This window comes from Zonotrichia albicollis, chromosome Z, assembly GCF_047830755.1.
Source record: "Zonotrichia albicollis isolate bZonAlb1 chromosome Z, bZonAlb1.hap1, whole genome shotgun sequence".
In the NCBI taxonomy this organism is placed as follows: Eukaryota; Metazoa; Chordata; class Aves; order Passeriformes; family Passerellidae; genus Zonotrichia; species Zonotrichia albicollis.
The window spans coordinates 37,798,225-37,819,480 of NC_133860.1; the positions used below are offsets into that span (position 1 = coordinate 37,798,225).

A 21,256-nucleotide genomic window follows, 5' to 3' on the forward strand; every position below is an offset into this window, starting at 1 on the left:
TAGGTATGTATTTTTTAGATCAAGTAGAGCAAGGAACAGGAGCGTCTGTCTAGTTTATAGGGACAGATGATGGAATTCTGGAAAACTTACAAAATAGAGATCTTTGCTTTAATCCTGTGGTTTTGGGTGGTTTTATTGTTGGGGTTTTTTGTTTGTTTGTTTAGGTTTTTTCTTTTTTTTTTTGTTGGGAGAGGGTGGTGTGTGTGTTTGGTTTTTGTTTTGTTTGTTTTGTTAGGGTTTTTTTAGTTCATGTATAAGGTGCATCTTAAGAAAACAAGGAAGTTCTTTGTGACAGTTTTTTTTTTCTGGTAGACTGAAAGCTACAGACACAGAGCTCATCTGAATCATTTTAAATGCCAGTTTGTTGATCTCCTCTCCCTCAACTCTCATAAAAATCCTCCCAAAGTACTTGTGTGCTAGTTTTATTAAATCTTCTGGCCTTTTGGGTTATATTTTATGTTTACCATTGAATGTTAAATTTTGAATTTAGTATGCTAGTCCTTCTAAGCAGTTTGAGGAGGTAGCATGAATTTGAATTTGAAAATTACAGTAATTTTGGAGTTGTGCTGTAATAGGGGAATGCTGAATCTGAAGATGGTTTTTATTTTTAGTTCAAAATACTGCTTGAAAAAATGGCTTACAAGTTTGAAGGCTGTGCAGTCATAGAAATTACCTGAATGGAGATTTCTTCTTGAACTGCTTTACTACTTCCTAAAACAGAACTACAATACTGTAGAAGTATTTCCCACTGAGATATTCCCTCATAATAATGCTTACTTTTACCTTAATTTGATGTGCTGCTTAGCTTACTTTGAAAAGTGTTCATTGGCTAACCTATGAATGTTTTTGGTCTTAAACATACAAGTCTTAAACACAAATGACTTGGTATAGCCTCATTTTAAATCAAAACCTGACATTACTCTGTAGATTTTTTCCCCCACATTTTTAATTAATTGTTAAGCATAAGATGTTAATACTTACAAAAAATATACCACACCTAAATCCAAAGTTGTAGGAAAGGAGGGATGATGACAGGGAGTTCTGTTGGGGCCACACAGAGACTAGTGAGCTCAGTACTGCATGCTGTGGTGTTAGGAAATCACTGCAGTTCAAGGAGGTGGTTACAATTTGAACAATTGATCTGCATTTCACATATGAAAATAACTCTTAAGATGTGTCTTGAAATGTATTGGAAGATGCACGGTCTTCTCTCTTCCTGTGGTGTCGCACTACAGAGTTTCATGTACAGGCAAGTTACCTGATACCAGCCATAATACGCTGCTGTGTGATTGCTCCTGTTGACGTCTTTGCTTTGCCCCTCAGGTGACATATTTGTTAGCAATGACTGAAATGTGCTGCTTTCAGCCTCAGCTGCTCTCAGCCTGCATGTACAATTCAAACTTTTGTATGGCTTCAAAATTGACTTAATCTGATTTGGTGAGAATGCATTGAGTACATCTTGAATTTGATGTCCACTTACTGTCCAAAGTGTGACTGACTGTAATCTGTTGCCAGTCATTTCTTGCAGATATGGAGAAATTGCTAGGTTAACCTGCCAATTGTCCTATATTTTTCTTGGAAAATTTTGTGATAGGGATGTCAGTGGTTCACTTTCAGCAGAAATATTTCCTGAGGTAATTCCACCAAAAATCACAAATTCTGCAGTCTTTTTTCAGTATAGTGACAAATTTCAGTTGCTCCTTGTGTGAGATGCCAAAGAAAAAAATCCTGCAGCTATATTCTTGAGAAGGAAATTCTTAACCTTGCTCAGTGCCAATGCTGCAGCATTATGTTGCATCTGCATCATTTTGTTGCACCTTGATAAAAATAGATGCAGAACAGAAGCCAGTGCTGTGTGCATCAGCCCTCCCTACAACACACAGCTCCAGCAGAGGAAATGCTCTGGAACTCTCAAAGATTTTAAGTGAGTAATGGAGAAGAAGGAGTTGTATATTGAAAACACACTGCTGTCCCTGCAGTGGCCTTTTATGAGGGCTTCATTATTTCTGTTTGTCCTGGACTGCCAAGCAAATTGTATTCTATTTGCCATCTGTATGGCAGTTGTCTTCTGTTAAGTGGGCAGTTTTCCTTATCTCTTCCACACCCAATCCTCCCTCTTGGAGATACCTGCTTATAAGAGGCTATTGAATGTCACTGCATGACTGATAAGAACTACAGCATCCCATTGTGAGATGCTCTGCGCAGAGGGTGGAGCCAAGCATTCCTACCCAGATAGAATCTGGAGATTCTGGAACACCAGCGCAGCTTCTCCACTGGATTCCCAGAGGAACAGCTGCCTCTTCCACTGGATCTTCAGAGGAAGACTACACCCTTCTACAGGATCTCTGCTCCAACAGAAACACACCTGACACTCCAGGAGGACTGCAGCCACAATTCCAATTGGACTGCTAACAACTCCCTGACCCAGAGGGTGTCAGGTTGTGTTCTGAATCTGTCAGTGCTGTTTGAGTTTACTGCATTGTTTATGTTATCTTTTTCTTTTCTTCCCTAATAAAGAACTGTTATTCCTGCTCCCATATCTTGCCTGAGACCCCCCCTTAATTTCAAATTTATAACAATGTGGAGGGAGGGGGTTTACATTTTTCCATTTCAGGGGAGGCTCCTGCCTTCCTTAGCAGACACCTGACTTTCCAAATGAAGACACTGTTGTATACAACACAACTTGTTGCCACTGCTGTGCTGGCTGAATTGCTTTGCCCTGAATGTCTTAGAGTGTCTTGCTTTGGTAATTGCTTATTCTTGAGTACTATAGAAGTGATAGATTCATGGTTGCAGACTTCTGAAAACATTTTAAAAATGAATGTTTTAGAAACAAAGTGGTAAATAGGAATGAAAAAGCATGAGACTGAGCCCCCCAGAAGTAGAAATCTTCTCAGTCCTTTTGTTTTTTAGAGATCTTGTTTCTACTCTTGCTTGCAGCTAACCATTTCAGAAAGAAAGTACATGTGTAGGTTTCTATCGGCAAAGCCTTGCAGCTGTAAAAAACTGGGGAATGTCACTAAACGGCTGTATTTGAGACTTTACAGTTCTTTCCTGATGCCAGTTGTGTTTGCTCTTGATCCATGAGATGTGTTAGTGCTCTTTGCTGGCAGAGCTGTTCAGCAAATAGTCTCATGGCTAGTAACAGCAGAGCAGTTTCCCTGGATTTTGTGGGAGAGGGATACCTCATGGCGTGGTTTAGGAACACAGACTGATCAGTGTGTCTATCAGGCTATCCCTGTGTCTCCATCCCCTGGTATGAGATGAGATACAGCTGGGCTCTGGTAGGCGCACAGAGTGAATTTAGAGAATGTAGTCTTGAGCATCTCTGAGGAAGCATTTCCACCTACTGCTGAAAAGCTTCCACCACTTTTCTTAGAAAGTATTGGAAGCTTCTCCTAGGCTTGAATATAGTGATGGGAAGCAGAAAGCATTGAGGAACCTGATGTTGGAACTTGAACATCTCCTGGTATCACCTCTCTAGCTTTCACAGACTAAGGTGTTTGACAGTTTGAGGTAACCATTTCCTGTGTGATGCAACAATAATGTCAGTTTCATGTGATTCTGTGTATCTTGGGTTTATGTTGTCACACGTGACTTTGATAAACATGATGATCTGCTGAGCTTGTCCTAGAGCAGTCTGATGCTCAAATCCTCAGACCACTCTATGGCAAACTGCTTCTTAATATTACAGACTGAGAGGGAATAACCCAGATCTGTTACATTTTTTTGCAGCAATAAGAAAACTGCTGTCATAGAGCAGAAACATTGCACACCCTCTGTTCATGCCAGGAGTGATGTAGGCTGCTTTTTCTGCTCTTCAGAAAGAGACCACCAGGACTGGTTGGACTGGAAAAGAGAAAGTGGTTTGCAGTTAGCAGCCTGAGCACAGTAACACTTCAGCAGAGCAAAACGGTGGGAGGTTAGAGCTTCAGGGTTACCTAGCAAACCATTAGTGTGTCTGACAACCAAAATGTGTACCTTGAAATAGGGAAAGAAGGGTTTGCTCCAAGAGGGGTTCTTGGTAGAGGCTCTTGGGAGATGACATGATACTACTAGGCTAGGAAGGCAATTTTTCAAATTGGTAAAAAAGTAAATGGTGACAGAAACAAGCCTAAACTTTCATTCAACAAAAACACTGTAAAAGACTGTGAAGAGCAGCCACAGTGGAAGGAGTTCTTGTCATGTTTTAAAGTTGTAGACTGGTTGCTGTAGTTTTGTTGGCAAGTACATAGGAACACATGTATTGAGTTTGGGAAGGCTGTAAATGCTGTGTAACTTCCCCAGCTGATAAAACCTAGAAATATTTCTAAAAGTTATGTAATGCCTGGGAGAAGGGGATGATGGCAAGTGCTGGTGTACATATTTATCAGCTGAAGCAAGTATTTCATTATGAGCAGCCTGGTATGTTCCTCCTTCACCTTCAGCTTCATACTGCTGTTCCTTTGCCAAGAGAACATTTAGGCTCTCCCGATGCAGTCTGCCACTGTACCGATGAAATCTGCTCCTCTTGTGAGTATGCAGAAGTGTGCAAGTGTGGATGCTGAGGAACAACAGAATATAGAGTAGGCTGAAATGATCCTTTGTCAACATTAAGCATGGTTTTTACTAAGTTTTGCAGACTAGAACTGTCGTGTAATTTAAAAAAGATCCAAGCTCTCTACCAAAGTAAAAGGTAAAATACTGAGATAAATGAGTATGATGATTTAAAAGAAACAAACCATATACATTTTCATAGTTCAGACTCATTAAAATTCATGGTAAACCATGTTCAGATGTGACTGGAGATGGCCAAAGGAGAGGCTGATTGAATGGTGAAGGGGTTTTGAGATAGGTTTGGGGTTTTTTTATTGCTGGTATAGGAAGAGTCTATATTTGCAGTGGTAAATAATTAAAAGTCTCTTTTGTATCAGGATATTAATGTTTCCATAAGCTTACATACAATTGTTATTCCATTACTTATAATGGACTAATGAGGTTGTCTGGTATCAGAGAAATTAGGGCACTTAGTGATCTGAACTGTTATTTGACAGCTGAGCAGTTTATCACCTCATTTCTACTATGATAGAGTTTTTTAGAATGCTGGAGGCCTCACACAACTAATGTGGATTGTACTGATTCTCTGCTTCTTGGTTTACATAGTTTTGACAGTCTTGGAGACAATTTAGGTGCTGACTGTAGCTTCCTTGTTGGAGAGAGCTGATGTGCATTCTTAGTTGAACAAAAATAAACCAAAATGTGATTGCCTGTCTTAGGAAGTGGAGGGTGAAATTCTGTGACTCACCGTGGTGTCCTCCCTGACTCTTCCCGATGTGCATATCAGAAAGATTTAAGACTGTTTCTTGACTCATCTGAATCCCTTTCAACTTATGCATATATGGTCTTTGCTTATAGGGAGGCAGGAATTGTAGAAATCATTCAGTATCTCTGAATCTGCAGAGTGGTCAGCCCTAAGAACATTTTCCTATTACTGTCTGCTTCTGTCTTTCCTCTTTTTTTAAAATATCTGAACGTTTGATGCAGGTGTTTCTGGAGTTATCTTCACTGCGCTCCCAAGAAGTAGAAATATCTTTGCTTTACAGGTGGAGAACTGAAGTGCGAACAGATTAAATAACTAGATGACACAGGTTCTTAGACCCTGAGGCACCTTGGCCTAAAAAATAATTTTTAGTATTTTGTCCTTAATTTTGAGAATTTGCTGTCATGTTTTTATAAGTACAACTAAAATAATCTTTACTACTCTTGCAATTCTATATGCTTGCTTTTACTATTATTTCTGTAAAGTTCTCTTCTTTCTGTGTAGTTAATTCTCCTGCTGCCAGTGGTCTGTTTGGCAGGCATATCATCTGCATGTCTGATAGTTAACTGTTTAGTAAACCCCACAGACATAAGAGTATGTGCTGAGTGTAGTTATGGTTGTTCAGAAATTCAGATTTAAACCAGAGGTGTGTGCTGAAGCACACCTATGATTGTTGATTATCTAGCCTTTTGAGGAGGAGAGCATTAAGGGTGACCTGTAAAGTGATTTAAGGATATTGTAAACTTGCAGCACTCTGTCAGGTCATTGAAATACCAAGGGCAGCATTAATGGACATTCCACATAATATTCTTTTAAAGATAATGTTTTCCCTTTCAACTTCCTGTGCACCTGAGTTCCAATTTGCCAGCTTGCACTGCATGGGGTGCCCTGTCTCACACTGTTCTGCTGACAACAGATCCATCACACGGGTTAACTGAAGCATGAAGCCAGATGGGTGCAGGAAAGACTCAGGAAATTCTTGGGTGTATATGTATTGCAAAGCTCTGAATTCTTGGCACCTGGTTTTTATTCACTGTCATTTAAATAATGATTTTAAAGAAAATTGTGTGTTTTAAGTACAGGAAGTAAACAGAGTACTTGCCAGTTCTGGGGAGGAACGTGTAATGTCCTTGCTGTGACAGAGACCTGCTAATTGGGTGATTCATTTAGAAAATTCAGCATGTAAATATTACAGTGGATGAAATTTTTTGTCTCACCGAAGTCATCATTTATACTGAATAAATGCTTTCCAATTCAGTATCACAGGAGTAAATTTGTTTAGACTTTGATTGACAGACTTGAGAACTTTGCTGTGCTGACCTCCATTAAACTTCTTCTGTACCCCAAAAGGCATTTTAAGAATTATGAAAGTTACAACTTAGGATGACATCTTTCCCAAACCTATCAGGATTAAAAGCTATCAAACAAAACCTGAGTTTGATTTATTTCTGTAGTTTATTTGACTAGAAATAGAGAATCCCTGAAGTCTGTTACTCAGATCTGTGAGTATGGCACTGTGGTGTCCCAGGGAAGAGTTGAATGTGAGAAAATGGCTCTGTATAAGGGGTAGCATTTCTGTTAGAGGAGGATCTTGTTTGAGAGTCTTCAAACCAAAAAGCTGTGGTGGCAGGATAAAATGCTCCACTTAACTGCTTTGAAGATTGTGGGTTTTGGACTCTGTTTTCCACAATTAGAAATTTATGAAAATAAAGTAAAACCAGATAAACTTAAAAGAGCTGAAGAGTATTTTTTGACATATGTGTTTCAAACTCTATTTTATGTAGTCTGTTTCCTGTAATAAAGAGAAGTCATTTATGAATATTTTCATCTTTAAAAGGTAAGGAAAGAATGTGTGCTCTAAGTCTGATTTATACAGATTTATGTTATTTAAAAATATCAGAAACTAAATTTTAACTTTCCAATGGAAAAACAAAAAAAAAAGCTTTTCTATTAAAAAAGGGGTATTTTCTGCAATTGAATTAATAAATATTTTTTTCTTAAAAAATATGACTTAGTTGACTGTAGCTGTGATCTGGAATGGATGGCAAGAGCTAAGTACATAACTGTTTTAGAAGAATGATTGTGTCTAAGTTTTCTTAAGAAATACTCAAGAATTGCACCTTGACCCTTAATACTGCCATTTGCCACGTAAGCTGTTGCTGTTGGCTTAAAAAGATGCTTGGTAAAATACAGCTGGATGTGTGTGATGTCAGGTGAACGTCTAAGTGTGTAGAATGGTCTAACCAATGCATAAGTCTTAAGCAGTGATTGTTTCACATGAGTGCCCAGAACCATGGAAAACTTCATTATGACTTTTTACATATCTGTTGGATAACATGGTGCCTTCACATCACACAGTGGTAGTGCAGCCACAAAAATTGTTAATTACAACTTGAAAAGATGCTGTGATCCTCTTGGGATGCTGTGAAGTGCTGGCAAAAAGGTACTTGAAGAACAATCAAAGTAGGATAGAATAATACTTCTTAATACAGTATTCCTCTCCCCACCCCCTGGCATTTGTGATAATGAAGCCAAGGTTCAAGTATCATGGTTTCTGGAAAATTAGAGCATTTTTATTAGGTGTTTTCTGACTTGCTTACCGTGCAAAGCAACACTTCTGAAATGTAGTAATGCTGATCTGCTTGCTAAGAGGAATGAAAATTCAGTGATAAGAATTGGGAGATGGTTCTTCTACAGTTTCTCATTAACTGGTTTCCTAATTAAACTCAGAAGAAGCTAATCTCTAGGCCAGCGTAAATAGGCAGCAGAGCTTTTAGCATGGTTGGCTCATTCCACTACAGACAGCAAAATGCTGTATTAAAAATAGTGTTGTCTGATGTGAATTCTGATGCCTGATGCAGGTGATTGACAATATCTTAAACTTCCAAATATATTGTGCATAATCTTAGAGTCTTTCAGAAATGGAAGGAGATGCTGGGGCCATTGCATTTCCTAAATGTGTTAATGTTAGATGTGCTATAATAAACTAGATCAGTGGGAGACTTTTTAAAAATATTTTGCACATTACATTAAAACTTGTTAGAGAAATAGTGTTTATGTGTATTTATAAACATAGCTAAGAAAACTTGGAAGCTTGGCAGACATATATTGTACACCCACAAAATATTATTTTGTACTGTGATTTCTTTAACTTATTTTTACACTGAATATCCCAGCGAAAATCCTGTGCAGTCACCAGATGGTAATAAGCATCAACATCAACCACTAGGGGGAGCAAGAGTTCAATTATTCTAATTAAGTGTCGCGATACTAGTTAATTAGTACATCTTAAGCACTGAATATACCAGTGAGATCTTTTAGCTTGACAACCTTTATAAAACAGGCTGTAGACTTTATCTGCCGCTTAGGACTTTTTTATCCATCCTCTAGTGCTTGTTTGAAGTGTGATTATTTTTTTAGTTAGAAAGGCATATAACATACAGGATTTACAGTGATGGAAAATCCCTGTGTTATGATCAATAAAAGAATTTAAAACTTCTTTTCTGCCTGCCTCTTGCAGATTGAACCCATAAGTCTGTATGTGAGGGGAGGACATGACAGAATTTGCTGTTCTTACACTTTGATTCCTCATTCAAATCTTCCTATTGTGGAAATGCATAGTGAATGACAAAGGTTCTCCGAAAGACTTGACCAAGTAAAATAAATAATTTTTTTCAAGCTGTACACTGTATTTCAGATTAAAATTTCTTTTCTTGAATTCCTCATATCTTTTTTGCAGCCTTTGGGAAATGCATCAACTAGCTGCATTTGAGCCCCTCAATATTCAGTTATATCATCTTGCTCACATGAGAGATTTTCCTGCTTGTAGAACTGAAGGGCATTTATTCTTTTATCTATACATCACATTAAAAACCTCTATTTTGGCTGTTTATCTATGATAGTAGCTAAATTGTTTGCCTGATACCTGCCTTCCAGATTCTGCAATATGTATGTATATTATGACTGGGGGATGGTTTTGTCCTTTGATATAACTTGATAATGGCTAGCAAGGTTGTAATGCAAATAAGGCTGCTTTATCCAATGATAAATTAACTTGTTCCTGTGGTTACTTACCTCTTATGTCTTCTTTGCTACAAAGGGTATATTTTTTTTCCAGCTCATTGATAGCAGTTTTACTTGTGTTAGATGAAAAACATAACCCTGTATGATCTGGTAGAAATGTTTAGTGTGCAGTTACTTTTTCAAATCTCTAGGCGAGTTTTAATGTTTCCCTTACACATACATTTTTCTGTTGTGGTAGTGAACTTATTACAATATTGTTAGGAGATAAGTGGAATATTTTACAAATGTCTTGATACATAGTCAGCTGAGATGGTTATTGACCAGACTTGAAATCTCACTTGAAATGCTTTTTGGACAAACTGTTTCATGTCATACTAAGTAAAGCTTCTGTACCTGAACTCAGTACTGGTAGCAGCTGATATCCTGTTTGTCCTTTTCAAGGAGTGTTATGGCATGACAGCTTTGTTCAGCCGTTGTAATAACTTCCAGCTATTTCAAGACATTTGGAAAATAGTAACAATTGAATGAGCAGCTTCACCAGTTCCTTTGTTAGTCATTGGATAATAATTATCTGACTGAAGAGACTCAAGTAAACTAAAACAAACTCCTCTCAAGCAATATGTTAGCTCAGTTCTAATGTACCGTTCTTGTAAGACATTGATGAGGCATTTCTTTGTTGCTAAAAGATGTGATTTCATAATCTTTCTCGCCCATGAAAACAGAGAAGGTGCCTCATAATGACCTGTTTCTTTTCCTGGTTCACAAATTTACTCATCTTTTTTCAATATGAGGCCTATGCTTTTAAGGTTTTACTAGTCTTAGTATCACTAAGGAGCTGTTTATTTTCTGTTTTGTTGCTGGTGACCTGCATTCTGTGTACATTGTCCTATAAAATTGATGAGACTTGAGCATTCTGTAATGCCTTTGAGCAGTGACTTCTCACGATTTTCATAGGTTTTGAAAAATGCCAGTGTTTATTCGTGTAATTATCCATTGGCATGAAGATGGTAGATAACTTTTGCATTGGAATATTACGTGCAAAATATTGATTTAGTATTGGTATGGCATTGTGGTTTTAAATATGTAGTTTCAACTTCCTAAGTAGTATTTTATGATGATACTTAAAATCAATAGTCAGAGTTATACAATTAAAAAGTTACTGGGGAAGAATTTTTATTGCTGTTCATTAGTGAAGTAACTGTTGACATTTTGAATTTTTTTTCTCTTATATGTTGAATGAGACTTCGCTAGGGATGCTTTTTATAAATTTGCTTTTGGAAATGTAATCTTCTTCAAAGCAAGCTTTTCTGCTTTCTGACTTGAGTGATATGATGTTTTTTGACTTCAAGTGAATATAAAAGGGAAAGCTTAATGATCCTTATCACTTGTTTTGTTACTTGCTAGCTTATGTAACTCTTTGTGATGAATAAAAGTCATCACCCAAGTTCTGCAGTAAAGCATCTCCTAAGACATGAAGTTGCGAGCTGCTTGTTGTTTTCTAGGTTGCTGTACAGAGGAAAACTTAAGCAATAAATGCTGTTAAGAACATATTTGCAGGTTCTTAACTTTGTTATTTTATTTATTTTTGGCAACTGCAGAATTCTGTTTTAGTTGGATACTGAAGGAAAGTTGCTGAACATGCCAATAACATTTTGTTGCAAGAAAATTACAGCTAATTGTCAACTATGCATTTATCAATAGGACATAGATCTGTTCCTAATAATTTGGGGTTTTCATATTTTTAAGATGTTATCATATTTATTGGTCAGGTTTTTTTGTCCAGTTCTACATGACAGAGGTAACTAAATTGCAGTGGCTTATGGAGCACAGCAACATACATCTGTTGATCCCATGTTTGTAAAGGATAAGCAGCATTATCAGCATTGATAGTGAAAGAGGCTTCAATTTTAGCAACAGCTGCTGAAAAAGAAGTGGTCCTGCTGCCCCTGCCTCTCTGCCTGACCCTTCATTCCATCTGTATCCCTTGTGTTGGGGCTGGTCCTGGGATTTCCTTCATTGAGCTGATTCAACTCACTAAACTGGGAGAGAAGATGTACTCTTACATGCCCTGTGTAATACTAATGAGCTTGCAAAACCTCACTCTCCCTTGAGGTCTTTGCTTTGAAATCAGACATTTCTGTGTCATGGAAAGTCACAAACTGCAGGCACCACTCTGGAAGCCATGTCATTTATTGTCAGGCGTTGCAAAAGTCTTCACCACCCTTTACATGTTTGGCTCTTAAAGGATAAGGCCTCTGCTTTGCTTTATGAAGCATATAATTTGTCTAAGGTTGTTGTGGGATGATGCTGGACTTCTTACAGCTCTGCTCTTTATTTTCATACCTTTGTCAAAGTCTCTGTAGTGCCTTAATGCGCATGTGTCCAGCAAGCACTTCAGAAAAATTAATTACTAAGTTTCCTTGCTTTCAAGCCCATGCTACAAACAACAAGACTGATTAACAGGACTGTGTGTGCATGTAATTGTGCACAGAAAGCCAAGATGAAGTTATGTTTGGATCTACAGGTCAGGGAATATGGGAAGCTATTGCTTGTGAATAGACTGTACAGGATCTAGAGACTGAGTTGGAACGGAAAAGATTGATAATTTTTGGCTTTAATGTGAAATAAAATTTGAACTACATGTTCCATGGTCACCCCACAAGTGATGTGCTCTACTGAATTATGGAACCTGAATTGCTTTTGTTACTCTTAACTGCCTCTTAGGTAGACTAATGAGGTGAGGGGAGAACCTGCACGGTAATGAAGACATGGAAACTTCTCTTTTGTGATAGGTGAAAGACTTTGTTTTTAATCTTTAGCCAGTGCTGTTCACAACATCAGTTACGTATAATTCTCTGGTTTCATGATTGTGTGCAGTTCTTTCTCCAAACATGCTGATTACAGGCAAAAAACTTGGATATGTAGCAGAGAAGATAAAGCTATGGAGTTTGTGGAGGAGGAGCTGTTTCTTGGTACTTAGGTAGAGATTTGAGAATTTCCTTGTGCAGTTTTAAGGAAGGAGTGTTGGCAGCCATGCTTGCCCTCATGTGTACCTTTAAAACTTCATGTTCAGTATGCTCAGGCATGCCCCAAAGTGAAAATAAATTGGATGAGAGTTTACCTCTTACTGGCTGCAGTAGATGTGAATACTCAGTGCTAATGGAGAGGTATAATAAGAGCAGTCATGCTGGGAAGTGCCCTCCTGTAGGGCACAAATGGACATCAGCCTAAGTACCAGCTTCTTCTGCTATTTCAGCCTTTCTTGTACAAGAAAATCTGACCTGAGACCTAGATGAGGTTGTTTTCCCTTCTTACATGGAAATGGTCTCTTATAAAATTAATATGTCTTTAAAGAAGTGTTTAATATTCTTTTGTGTTTGATCAATGTTACCCTGTTGTTTTCTGTGTCATGAGAGTAAGTGGTGTTTGCTGGGGATTTTTACGAAAGCCTTTGGGGCTAAGTAGAGTGAAAACTGTCTCATCCCAAGTGTCATGTGAACCCTGCTAGCTCTGCTCTATGGTTTTCAAATAAACAAAAAGGCAAGTGGAAATTGTAAAGTACATGAAAAGAAACCTCCTCGTTTTTGAACCCACAGTATCTTTGTCTATACCTGACCATCATTGTTTTCAACATCTGGAGTTAAGACATTATGGAATGACAAGGTAGTAGAGTAGTAATTTTAGAAATGCTTTTATTTGTGCACTGCTGAGATGTGAGGAAAAATGCTAGTCTAGACAGGGCTGCAAAGGGAGAGAGGAGAGGGCTGGAGAGTGGTGCTGGAGTTAGGTGTGAAAAGACTGAGGACAGCAGACAGCAGAGGCTAAAACTAGGAGTGAAGGTGGAATTTTGGGTGGTGGGATTCAGGAAAGCAGACCAGGTGAGTTGGGAGGCAGCTGGTGAATGGCAAAGAAGGAAGCAAAGGAAGAAAGTTGGAAGGAAGAAGGGGAAGAAATGAATCAAAGTACCTGAGGGATTCGGTCATTGTTATGGGAAAGGTACTCAGAGCCTTTCTGTATCCTTCTCTTGCCAGCCTGTGCTTCAGGGTAGCTTTCTCAAAAGAGGTGGCAATGGAGGGAGGCGGGTGTCCCAGCTTTCCGTGGCAAACGCCTGATTACTGGAGTGGCATGTAGCCAGTGTGACAAACGGTCATTAAGTACCTGTACCGTCAGTTCTCCCGGGAGAGGCAGAAGCCCCGGCGGTGACACACGTACACTGTGCACCCAGAGTCACTGCTCCTTGACTTAGAGTTCCCAGCCCGTCCGAGCGCGGCCGGCGGGCGGCTCCGACCCGCGGGGGGCTCTGTGGGGGTCGGGCGGGGCTGTGCCGTGCTGGGCTCACCCGCAGGGGCTGTGCCGTGCTGGGCTCACCCGCGGGGGCTGTGCCGGGCCGGGCCGGGCGGGGGCTCTGACCCGCGGTGGGCGGGCGGAGCGGGAGCGGCGCGGCCTCTGCGCGGCCGCCAATGGCCGGGGCGGGGCGGGGCGGCACCGTGAGCAGCCGCACGGAAAAGTTTCTGTCGGTTCGGGTTGCTGTTATCTGCACTCTCCTTCCGCCCCCTCGGAGGCTGGCTGCCTTCTCGCTCTCTTTCCCAGGGCTGCTGTCCCTTCCTCCTCTTCCTCGTCGTACTATGGCACTGAGTTATTAAGCTTTCAAACGCAGAGAAATGGATATGTCGGATCCCAGTTTTTGGACGCTCGTTTCCAACTTCACGCTGCCCCACCTGCGGCGAGGCAGCCGGCTCCGCCGGACTCAGAGGTGAGGCAGGCCGCTCCAGGTGCGCGGGAGCGGGCGCTGGATTTTCCCGGCAGAAGGGCCCTGGAAAGGGTCGGGAGCCGCGGCCTCCTGGCTTCTGCTGGTCTGGAGCTGTGAGAGCTGAGAGCCTCTCCTTTTGAGGCCCTTGGTGGTGGTTTTTCTAGCCAGACGCTGCATAGTACTCTGCCTCCATTTATAAGATCTTTTGTTTTGTCCAGCCCTTCTACTCTCCTCTTTTTTTCCCTCTTAAAGACATTTCCAGCTTGCTCTCAAGTATTCGACCTTTTATTGGAAACAGATATTCTTTTTATGGGCAACTCAAGAGAGCCTATTTTGTTCGGTGTTCTTAAAGGGACAGGTTTGCATAAGTACCTTTGTAAAAACAGGCTAGCTTAACATTTGTTAGTATAGGAATGGCCTTTTTCGGGTTTGTAACATTTTCATTATTGTCAGGAGGAGGGGAAAAGGCTTAGAAATAGTAAATGCTGAGTAAAAGTTAAAGGGTTGTGCTATCAGTGGGCAAAAGACTGACATGCTGTCATGTCATGGTCATTTTTTGTGCCATGGTGGCCCTTTCAGTTAAATATGTCCCTATAACAAGAATAAGAAAAAAATGTATAGAAGTTTGTAACTTCGGTTCACTAGTACCCCGTATGCCATTTTGAGACATACCAGGTGTGGTGTTAAATCATGACAAGCTTCTGACTGTGAAAGTACCTTGAGTATTAGCTTATGTATTATCTTTGGAGAGCATGTGTAGAATGTTTCTTCTGCTGGCTAAAAAGATGGCACAAAGCAAGCAGGACAGAGGCTTAGCAAAGCTGGCTTTTACTAAGCTTCCAGTACTTAGAGTCTGATTTTTTGTTTTTCAAAAGAAAGAAAGCCACTCTCTGTTTAACGGCAGAAAGTTTAAAATAGGAAAAACAAGTGGCCTGTTTGACATAGATTAAAAAACTAGTCCTGCAGTAAATATCTATTATTTGTGTCTTCTACTTAGGGTAGCTGAAAATACTGAGTTATTTTATCATTATCTCTCTCTTGTAAATAATTTTCCCACTATTACACAGCATTAACTGAGAATTGGAATATGCCATAAAGATTTTTCTGCTGAGAAATGTTAAGGTTTTTTATTCAAATTATCTTTACTGTTCTTACTCAAATTTGGTTTGTAACCTGTGTTACAAACCCAATCTGTGTGAAGATGTACAAATACCTTTATAAATGTACGGATGTATGGCAGGTTGAGGAGGAGAGAATCTTCCTAGTTCTCATAAGAAGCATGAAATAAATACATACCATTGGTTTGTTTGTTTTATGTATTTGGATACCTTCTTTCTTTTCAGGCATATTCAGTTCTGTATATGGGTTTCTTGAAATACTTGAAAGATTTTTTTAAGTGACCCTGAATATTGTCTCAGCATATCACATATATGGTATGTCAGTGAATAGTACATGCCATATATGCACTTACATTTCATATATTATAGTGATATTAAATACTTAATGCCCTCTCTGTAGCCAAATCAGTGTGTCACAGCACTGTGAAGTTAAAAAGTCAGCAGCAGAATTTCAAGGCTGCTTACTCCTAATGCGCCCAGATATCCCTCCTTTGTCAGGTTGGTTCTGTCTTCTGAGGGCTGGGAAGTCACAGTCTGCTCTGTTAATGTCTGCTGGGGAATGCTGTCCACACACTTCTTCAGCTGTCTTAAAGGTGGACCTGCCCTCTGCCCCCTTTTATTCGTAGTTCATTTACTGATTAAGGTATAAAACTTAAGGAGTAATAGAACTGTCAGAAGCAAAGAACCCAGCATGGGCAGCACAGATTCTCCTAACTCTGCTGTAGAAATGGGTTTGGATTAATTACGGTACGAGCCAGGTTTATGTGTTCTGTGCTGTGGCTCCCCTGCGTTATCTTAACAGGCTCAGTCAGCCATGGCTGCAGCTGCATGTGAGGACTGGACAGACAGCTGCTTACTTAGCTTAACTTGCCACGGGATGCCTTCCCCTTCTTTCTAAGAGAGCTACTGGTAACCACTCGTGTGTTGTGTAGTTTCCCAGGCATTTCAGATGCCTGAAGAGTAGGTTAAGGAGTGAGATTTGAAGGGAGTTTAGTTTCTGTCATCTGAATCTCCTGCTGGGCATAAGTGAAAGTTTTGGGTCCGCTGATTCAGGAGAGGTATTTTCTTAATAGTTACACTGTCTATGAAACTTGTCTAGCCTGGTGCATGCCTAGGTGCTTCAAGAAAACTTCTGAAGAAGCGTTTCTTTCTGGTTGTATCTGCAGTTGGCTTTGGGACTCCTTCCCAATTTAAGAGCAGAAATTTTATTGTTCACTTGGGCATTTTTGCCTCTCAGTTATGTTCCTTTTGCCTCTTCAATTATTTTTACCTCTGCTACTAGATTTTTGTGGCCTGCTAGACCTTGTTGTTTCTGTGAGCACTACTCTACTTTCTTAATACCTGGGATAATGAGAATTGTACTACGAATTTTGTATCTTTGTACAGATTTACTTGATGTAATTATGTTTCTCTCTGAGGTTCTAAGAAGTAAAGAATGAAGAGATAGGAGTTTTCCAACAGCTGACTTAACTGAATTTCAATTGTAGCAGCTCTTTGGGAAGTGATACTTGAATAAGAAGTATCACAGCCTGACTTTCAAGTGCAGTGGGTTTTGAGGACTGACGGGTAAAAAAATTATCTTCAATTATAAATTGGAGGCATTTGTTTTTCAAATCTCTGAGACTGTAAGTGCCATGGATTATTCCATGTGCTTTTACATGAAGAAATATGTCTGTCACCATATAGATAACTAGAGTGAGCGAGAGAGGGTCTTTAAGTGTCGACATCTACTTATAGAAATTGCTGTCCAGAGTTACAGATGGATAAGTGTGTACACATACACCTCTTTTCATATGGAAAAACCACTACTTTCTGCTTTGTTTTATGATATGTATTTGGTTCTCTCTGACACTTACACCCTTTGTGTCTGATTTTCTTTGTGTATCTTTCACAAAACTGACATGCCAGTGATCCTTTTTGTGTGTGTCCTTTTCTCTTGCTTTTTTGTATGGTAGTTGCACTGGAACAATGTTAGTGCAATTGTTCTTCCTTTGAGTCAGAGTAGGGTTTTTTTTCCCCAAAGGCATGAAATTCATGAATGCTTGCCCAGTTGCCTCTGAACCAAAGTAGACTCATAGATGATTTGTGTTGAAACTTTGTTTTCTTTGTTTACAGTCACTGAAGTGGTAGTGACTCTTTCATGACATGAGAATAAAATATTCATCAGTCATCAAATATGTGTTTTGACAGTTCATAACCTTTCTGAAACCTTAGAAACAGTGGAAAATTATAACTTTTATTGGAAACAGAACTGAGTAGTCAAACTTTGTTGTAGTTCTGTTAGTTTTGGGACAGCATGCTGCCTGGAAAAGCAGGTGTTTTGAATATCTCTTGCTTGATAGTTCAAATAGGCACAGTGGTGTTAAAATTACGATGTAAATTCTTGCTGTTGGTTTTTATGTAGACCTTGGTTTTTAACATAGTCAATGCAGTATATTAAAAGTATATTATAAATGGATTATTTTATTTACTAACAGGTATTCAAAGTGATCCTGTTGATAATATGAGGAAACCAATGTTTAATTATATTGATGTCAGCTGAAACTCTGTACTAGTGGAGTTGTTTTACTTCTGCATAAGAGTAAACATCAGTTCAAACTTTGTTTAAAAAGTTTCTTTTTGATGTATATGTATTGTTTTTAATGTGTGTTTGGGGTGTGGTAAATTCACCGTTTCTTGATTTTCAACTCCCTTCATTTGCCTTAGTTCCTACATGCAAGAGAGAAAAGCTGTTATTCTAATAGAGGTTGAGTAAGTTTAGAGAAGATTGTTGTCCCATAACTGGGGGGATTAAGAAGTACATTTGTGCAGACTATATGTGCTTCCAAACACACTCTCATTGAATATGTTTTGTTAGAAGTTAATTTGCTGGACCAATGATTGCATTGTTTTCTCTACTACCTAGCGAAGTGTTAATGTATCTTGGTAATTGTATTTCCTTTCATTCACAGTAAAGGCTGTCTGTTAGGGGGATAGTTTTACAGTCTCACAGTCAAATTGAACGTGTTGTTTTTATTTCGATTGATGTAATTGACCAATCTTTTTCTTCAGGCAATTAATGTATTTCAAGTTCTGATTACAGTCTGAATAAGCCAACATTATTTCTTAGCTTCAGCCAGATGGGTAAGGATTCATCTGATCATACTGCTATTATTTACTTCATTTTCACTCTGATAAAGTGTTATTTTATTAGAATTATGCTAAGATCATTTAAAAGTGACTGGAGGGTCTTATTTTAGAAAGTCTGAGGAAAGTTGATACATGAACAAAATAAAAAGAAGCTTAGGAAAATGCTGGAAGAAGCTCTAATTGGTGTTGTTGGGCTTTTTCCTTTTTTTTATTTTTTTTTGTTTGTTTGTTTTTGTTTTTTGTTTTTTCCACTGTCATGGTTTGTAGCTGCTGTGACATGGTAGGAGACAGTCTTTGTTTTTCTTACTCAGAGAATTTTAAGGATAGTAGTTCAGACATCCCTTCATGAGCTGTGGTTGGTTGGACATGCCATGTGGTCTAGGCATAGCACACAGAGATTCACTCTGTTGTATTTGGCTTACATCTGTTACTGATGTTCTTCAGTCATTACAGTTCTTGCTGTGTTAGACTTGTTAGTAGTTGCCTCTTCTGCTGTGCCTCTTGTCAGAGAGCTTCAAACTTTTGTCAGTGATAAGCTGAGTACCAAGTTGTGCAGCTGCATGCACTGATTGATGGGCTTGCCTCTAGCAGCTCTTTGTCAAAGTTGGAAACGGTGATCAGAAAAGTGGATTTCAAGGGAACTTTCTGATGACTTTGGGCAGAGAAGAACCATCTGAAATTCAGCAAGGGCAAGTGCAGGGTCCTGCACATGGGGAGGAACAACCCCAGCACAGCACAGGCTGGGGCTGCCCTGCTGGGGAGCAGCTCTGTGAGAAGGACCTGGGGGTCCTGGTGGACAAGAAGCTCTCCATGAGCCAGCAGTGTGTCCTGGTGGCCAAGAAGGCCAATGGTATCCTGGGGGCATTGGGAAGAGCATTGCCAGCAGGTGGAGGGAGGTGATCCTGCCCCTCTACTCAGGCCTGCTGAGGCCTCACCTGGAGTGCTGTGTCCAGTTCTGGGCTCCTCAGGACAGCAGAGACATGGAGCTCCTGGAGTGGGTCAGCAAAGGGCAAAAAATTTTATTAGGGCTCTGGAGCATCTCTCTTGTAAGGAAAGACAGGGAGAGCTGTGGCTGTTCAGCCTTGAGAAGAGACAACTGAGAGGAGACATCTTTAATATCTAAAGGATAGGTTTCAAGAGGCTGGATCAACCTCTTCTCAGAGGTGCTGAGCAGTGGAACAAGGGAAAATGAGCAGATATTGATGCCGAGGAAGTTCCACCTGGACATGAGGAAGAGCTTCTTTACTGTGCAGATGACCATGCTGTGGAACAGATTTTCCAAAGAGGTTGTGGATATACCTCCCTGGAGATAATCAAGAACTGCCTGGACACAGTCCTATGTCATGTGTTTTCAGACTACCCTGCTTGAGGAGGCTGGACCACATGAGCCACTGTGGCCCTCAGGTTCCAATTTTTCCCCCTTCTGCGATTCTGTAAATTTGTTACATGTTACTATGCAGGAATGGTCATGATTTTGTTAGTTGGAGGTGGAATCACTCAGTATTTTGTGCATATGAAGATACTGATAACTGGTTTAGGTTGAGCATTATAAATGAAGTGTATTAAATGGACCACACTGAAAATTATGTAAAACTGATTGTTACATGCAGTAGTTCTGTGTATATTGTCACATTATCTATAGGCTGTGATGTTACATGTCATTAGAAGAGGTTTAGTAGGAATTAGATTTGTTTGGAAGAACATTGGGATGGCACAAGGAGAGGTGCATATCTGAGGAGAATCAGAAGGTTCACATATCTTTGATTCAGCCTTATTCAATAGGCTGTGTTGCATTCAGTGATGGCTCCTGGCTTTTCTCTTGAGAACCTTTTTGAGGATTTTTTCCTTTGAACCTTTCCAAATTCACTAACTGTGGTCATTGTGAAATTTTAAAGCTTTTGATCTCTATCATTTGACTTTAACCTATATTTAAAATAAAGTATCAAAGAAAAATTTATAAAAGGCTACCCACTGTGAATTTTATTTTCCTCCCTCAAAAAAAAGTTGAAAATTATGTCAAATGAGGCACTGCTTACAGCTTTATAAATGGCTTTATATGTGTCTATAGATAGATATAATCAACGATTCTGCCTCTTCTAACTAGTCTGGTTTAAAACGTAATTATTAACATTGAAGTAAATAGGGAAAAATCAAAATCACATATAATCTATTTTATTAAATGATGGGTAGACTAATGTAGTCCTGTGTAAAGTCAAGGGTGTTGACTGAAGGAATGCCATTCCTGTTGCTGCCTAATTTACTGAAACAAGCAATGTGAAGTGTTAAGCAATGAAATAATTGAGTTGAATAAAAAATGTATATACCAGTTCTCTTAGTGCTTGATTGTAGTATTCCAGAATTTAAAAAAATATTATTTTCTCAAGGCAGTAAGGTGGTGTGATGTAGAACAAATACAGTTTATTTTTTATCAATAAGGAGCTAGATTAGTCAATGATTTTTATATATCTGACAAAATTGTTGTCTTTTGGTTTGGCAGATATACATGAATATAAACTTGCCTTCTTTCTCCCTGTCGGAAAGAAAATGTCAATATTTTTGTTTATTTTTGATTTTCATATGTATCAGTACATAGGGTGTTCCTACCCATGGCAAGGCGGTTGGAACTAGAAAAAAATTTGAACTAGACTCATTCAAACTAGTGTAGTGTTTACATTTTGAAATACTATATAATCTTTTTTCCCTTAAGTAATAGAGGAAGGATTCACTTTTTTGAATTAATTCTGTGGATATTGGTTTGGCCTGGAAGCTCACCTTGAGAGAGCTGATAAATTAAAAGTTACTTTGGTGAATGCTGGTACTAACCAACTGTGGTTGTTTTAAGAGGCATTCAAGATATGCAAAACTGAAGCGGTGGTAGGTAAATTTCTTTATTTTTCCCTGGTTGCTTTCTTGCATGCATTTGGGAACAGTGCCTTG

The 21,256-nt window shown here is 39.2% G+C and overlaps 1 protein-coding gene across 19 annotated transcripts in view; it reads left to right on the forward strand.

Annotated features, from left to right (window-relative positions):
* Positions 1–21,256, forward strand: part of MAST4 (microtubule associated serine/threonine kinase family member 4) — a 291,175-nt gene that overhangs the window by 159,651 nt on the left and 110,268 nt on the right. For 2 of the 19 annotated variants that reach the window (XM_074533274.1, XM_074533276.1), the window contains exon 1: positions 13,811–14,075. The exons of the other annotated variants lie outside the window; for them this stretch is intronic. In XM_074533274.1, coding sequence (XP_074389375.1) covers positions 13,984–14,075 — 92 coding nt within the window. In that variant the 5' untranslated portion in view covers positions 13,811–13,983. Of the gene's footprint in view, positions 1–13,810; positions 14,076–21,256 lie in introns of those variants that run through there. 19 annotated transcript variants of the gene reach the window in all.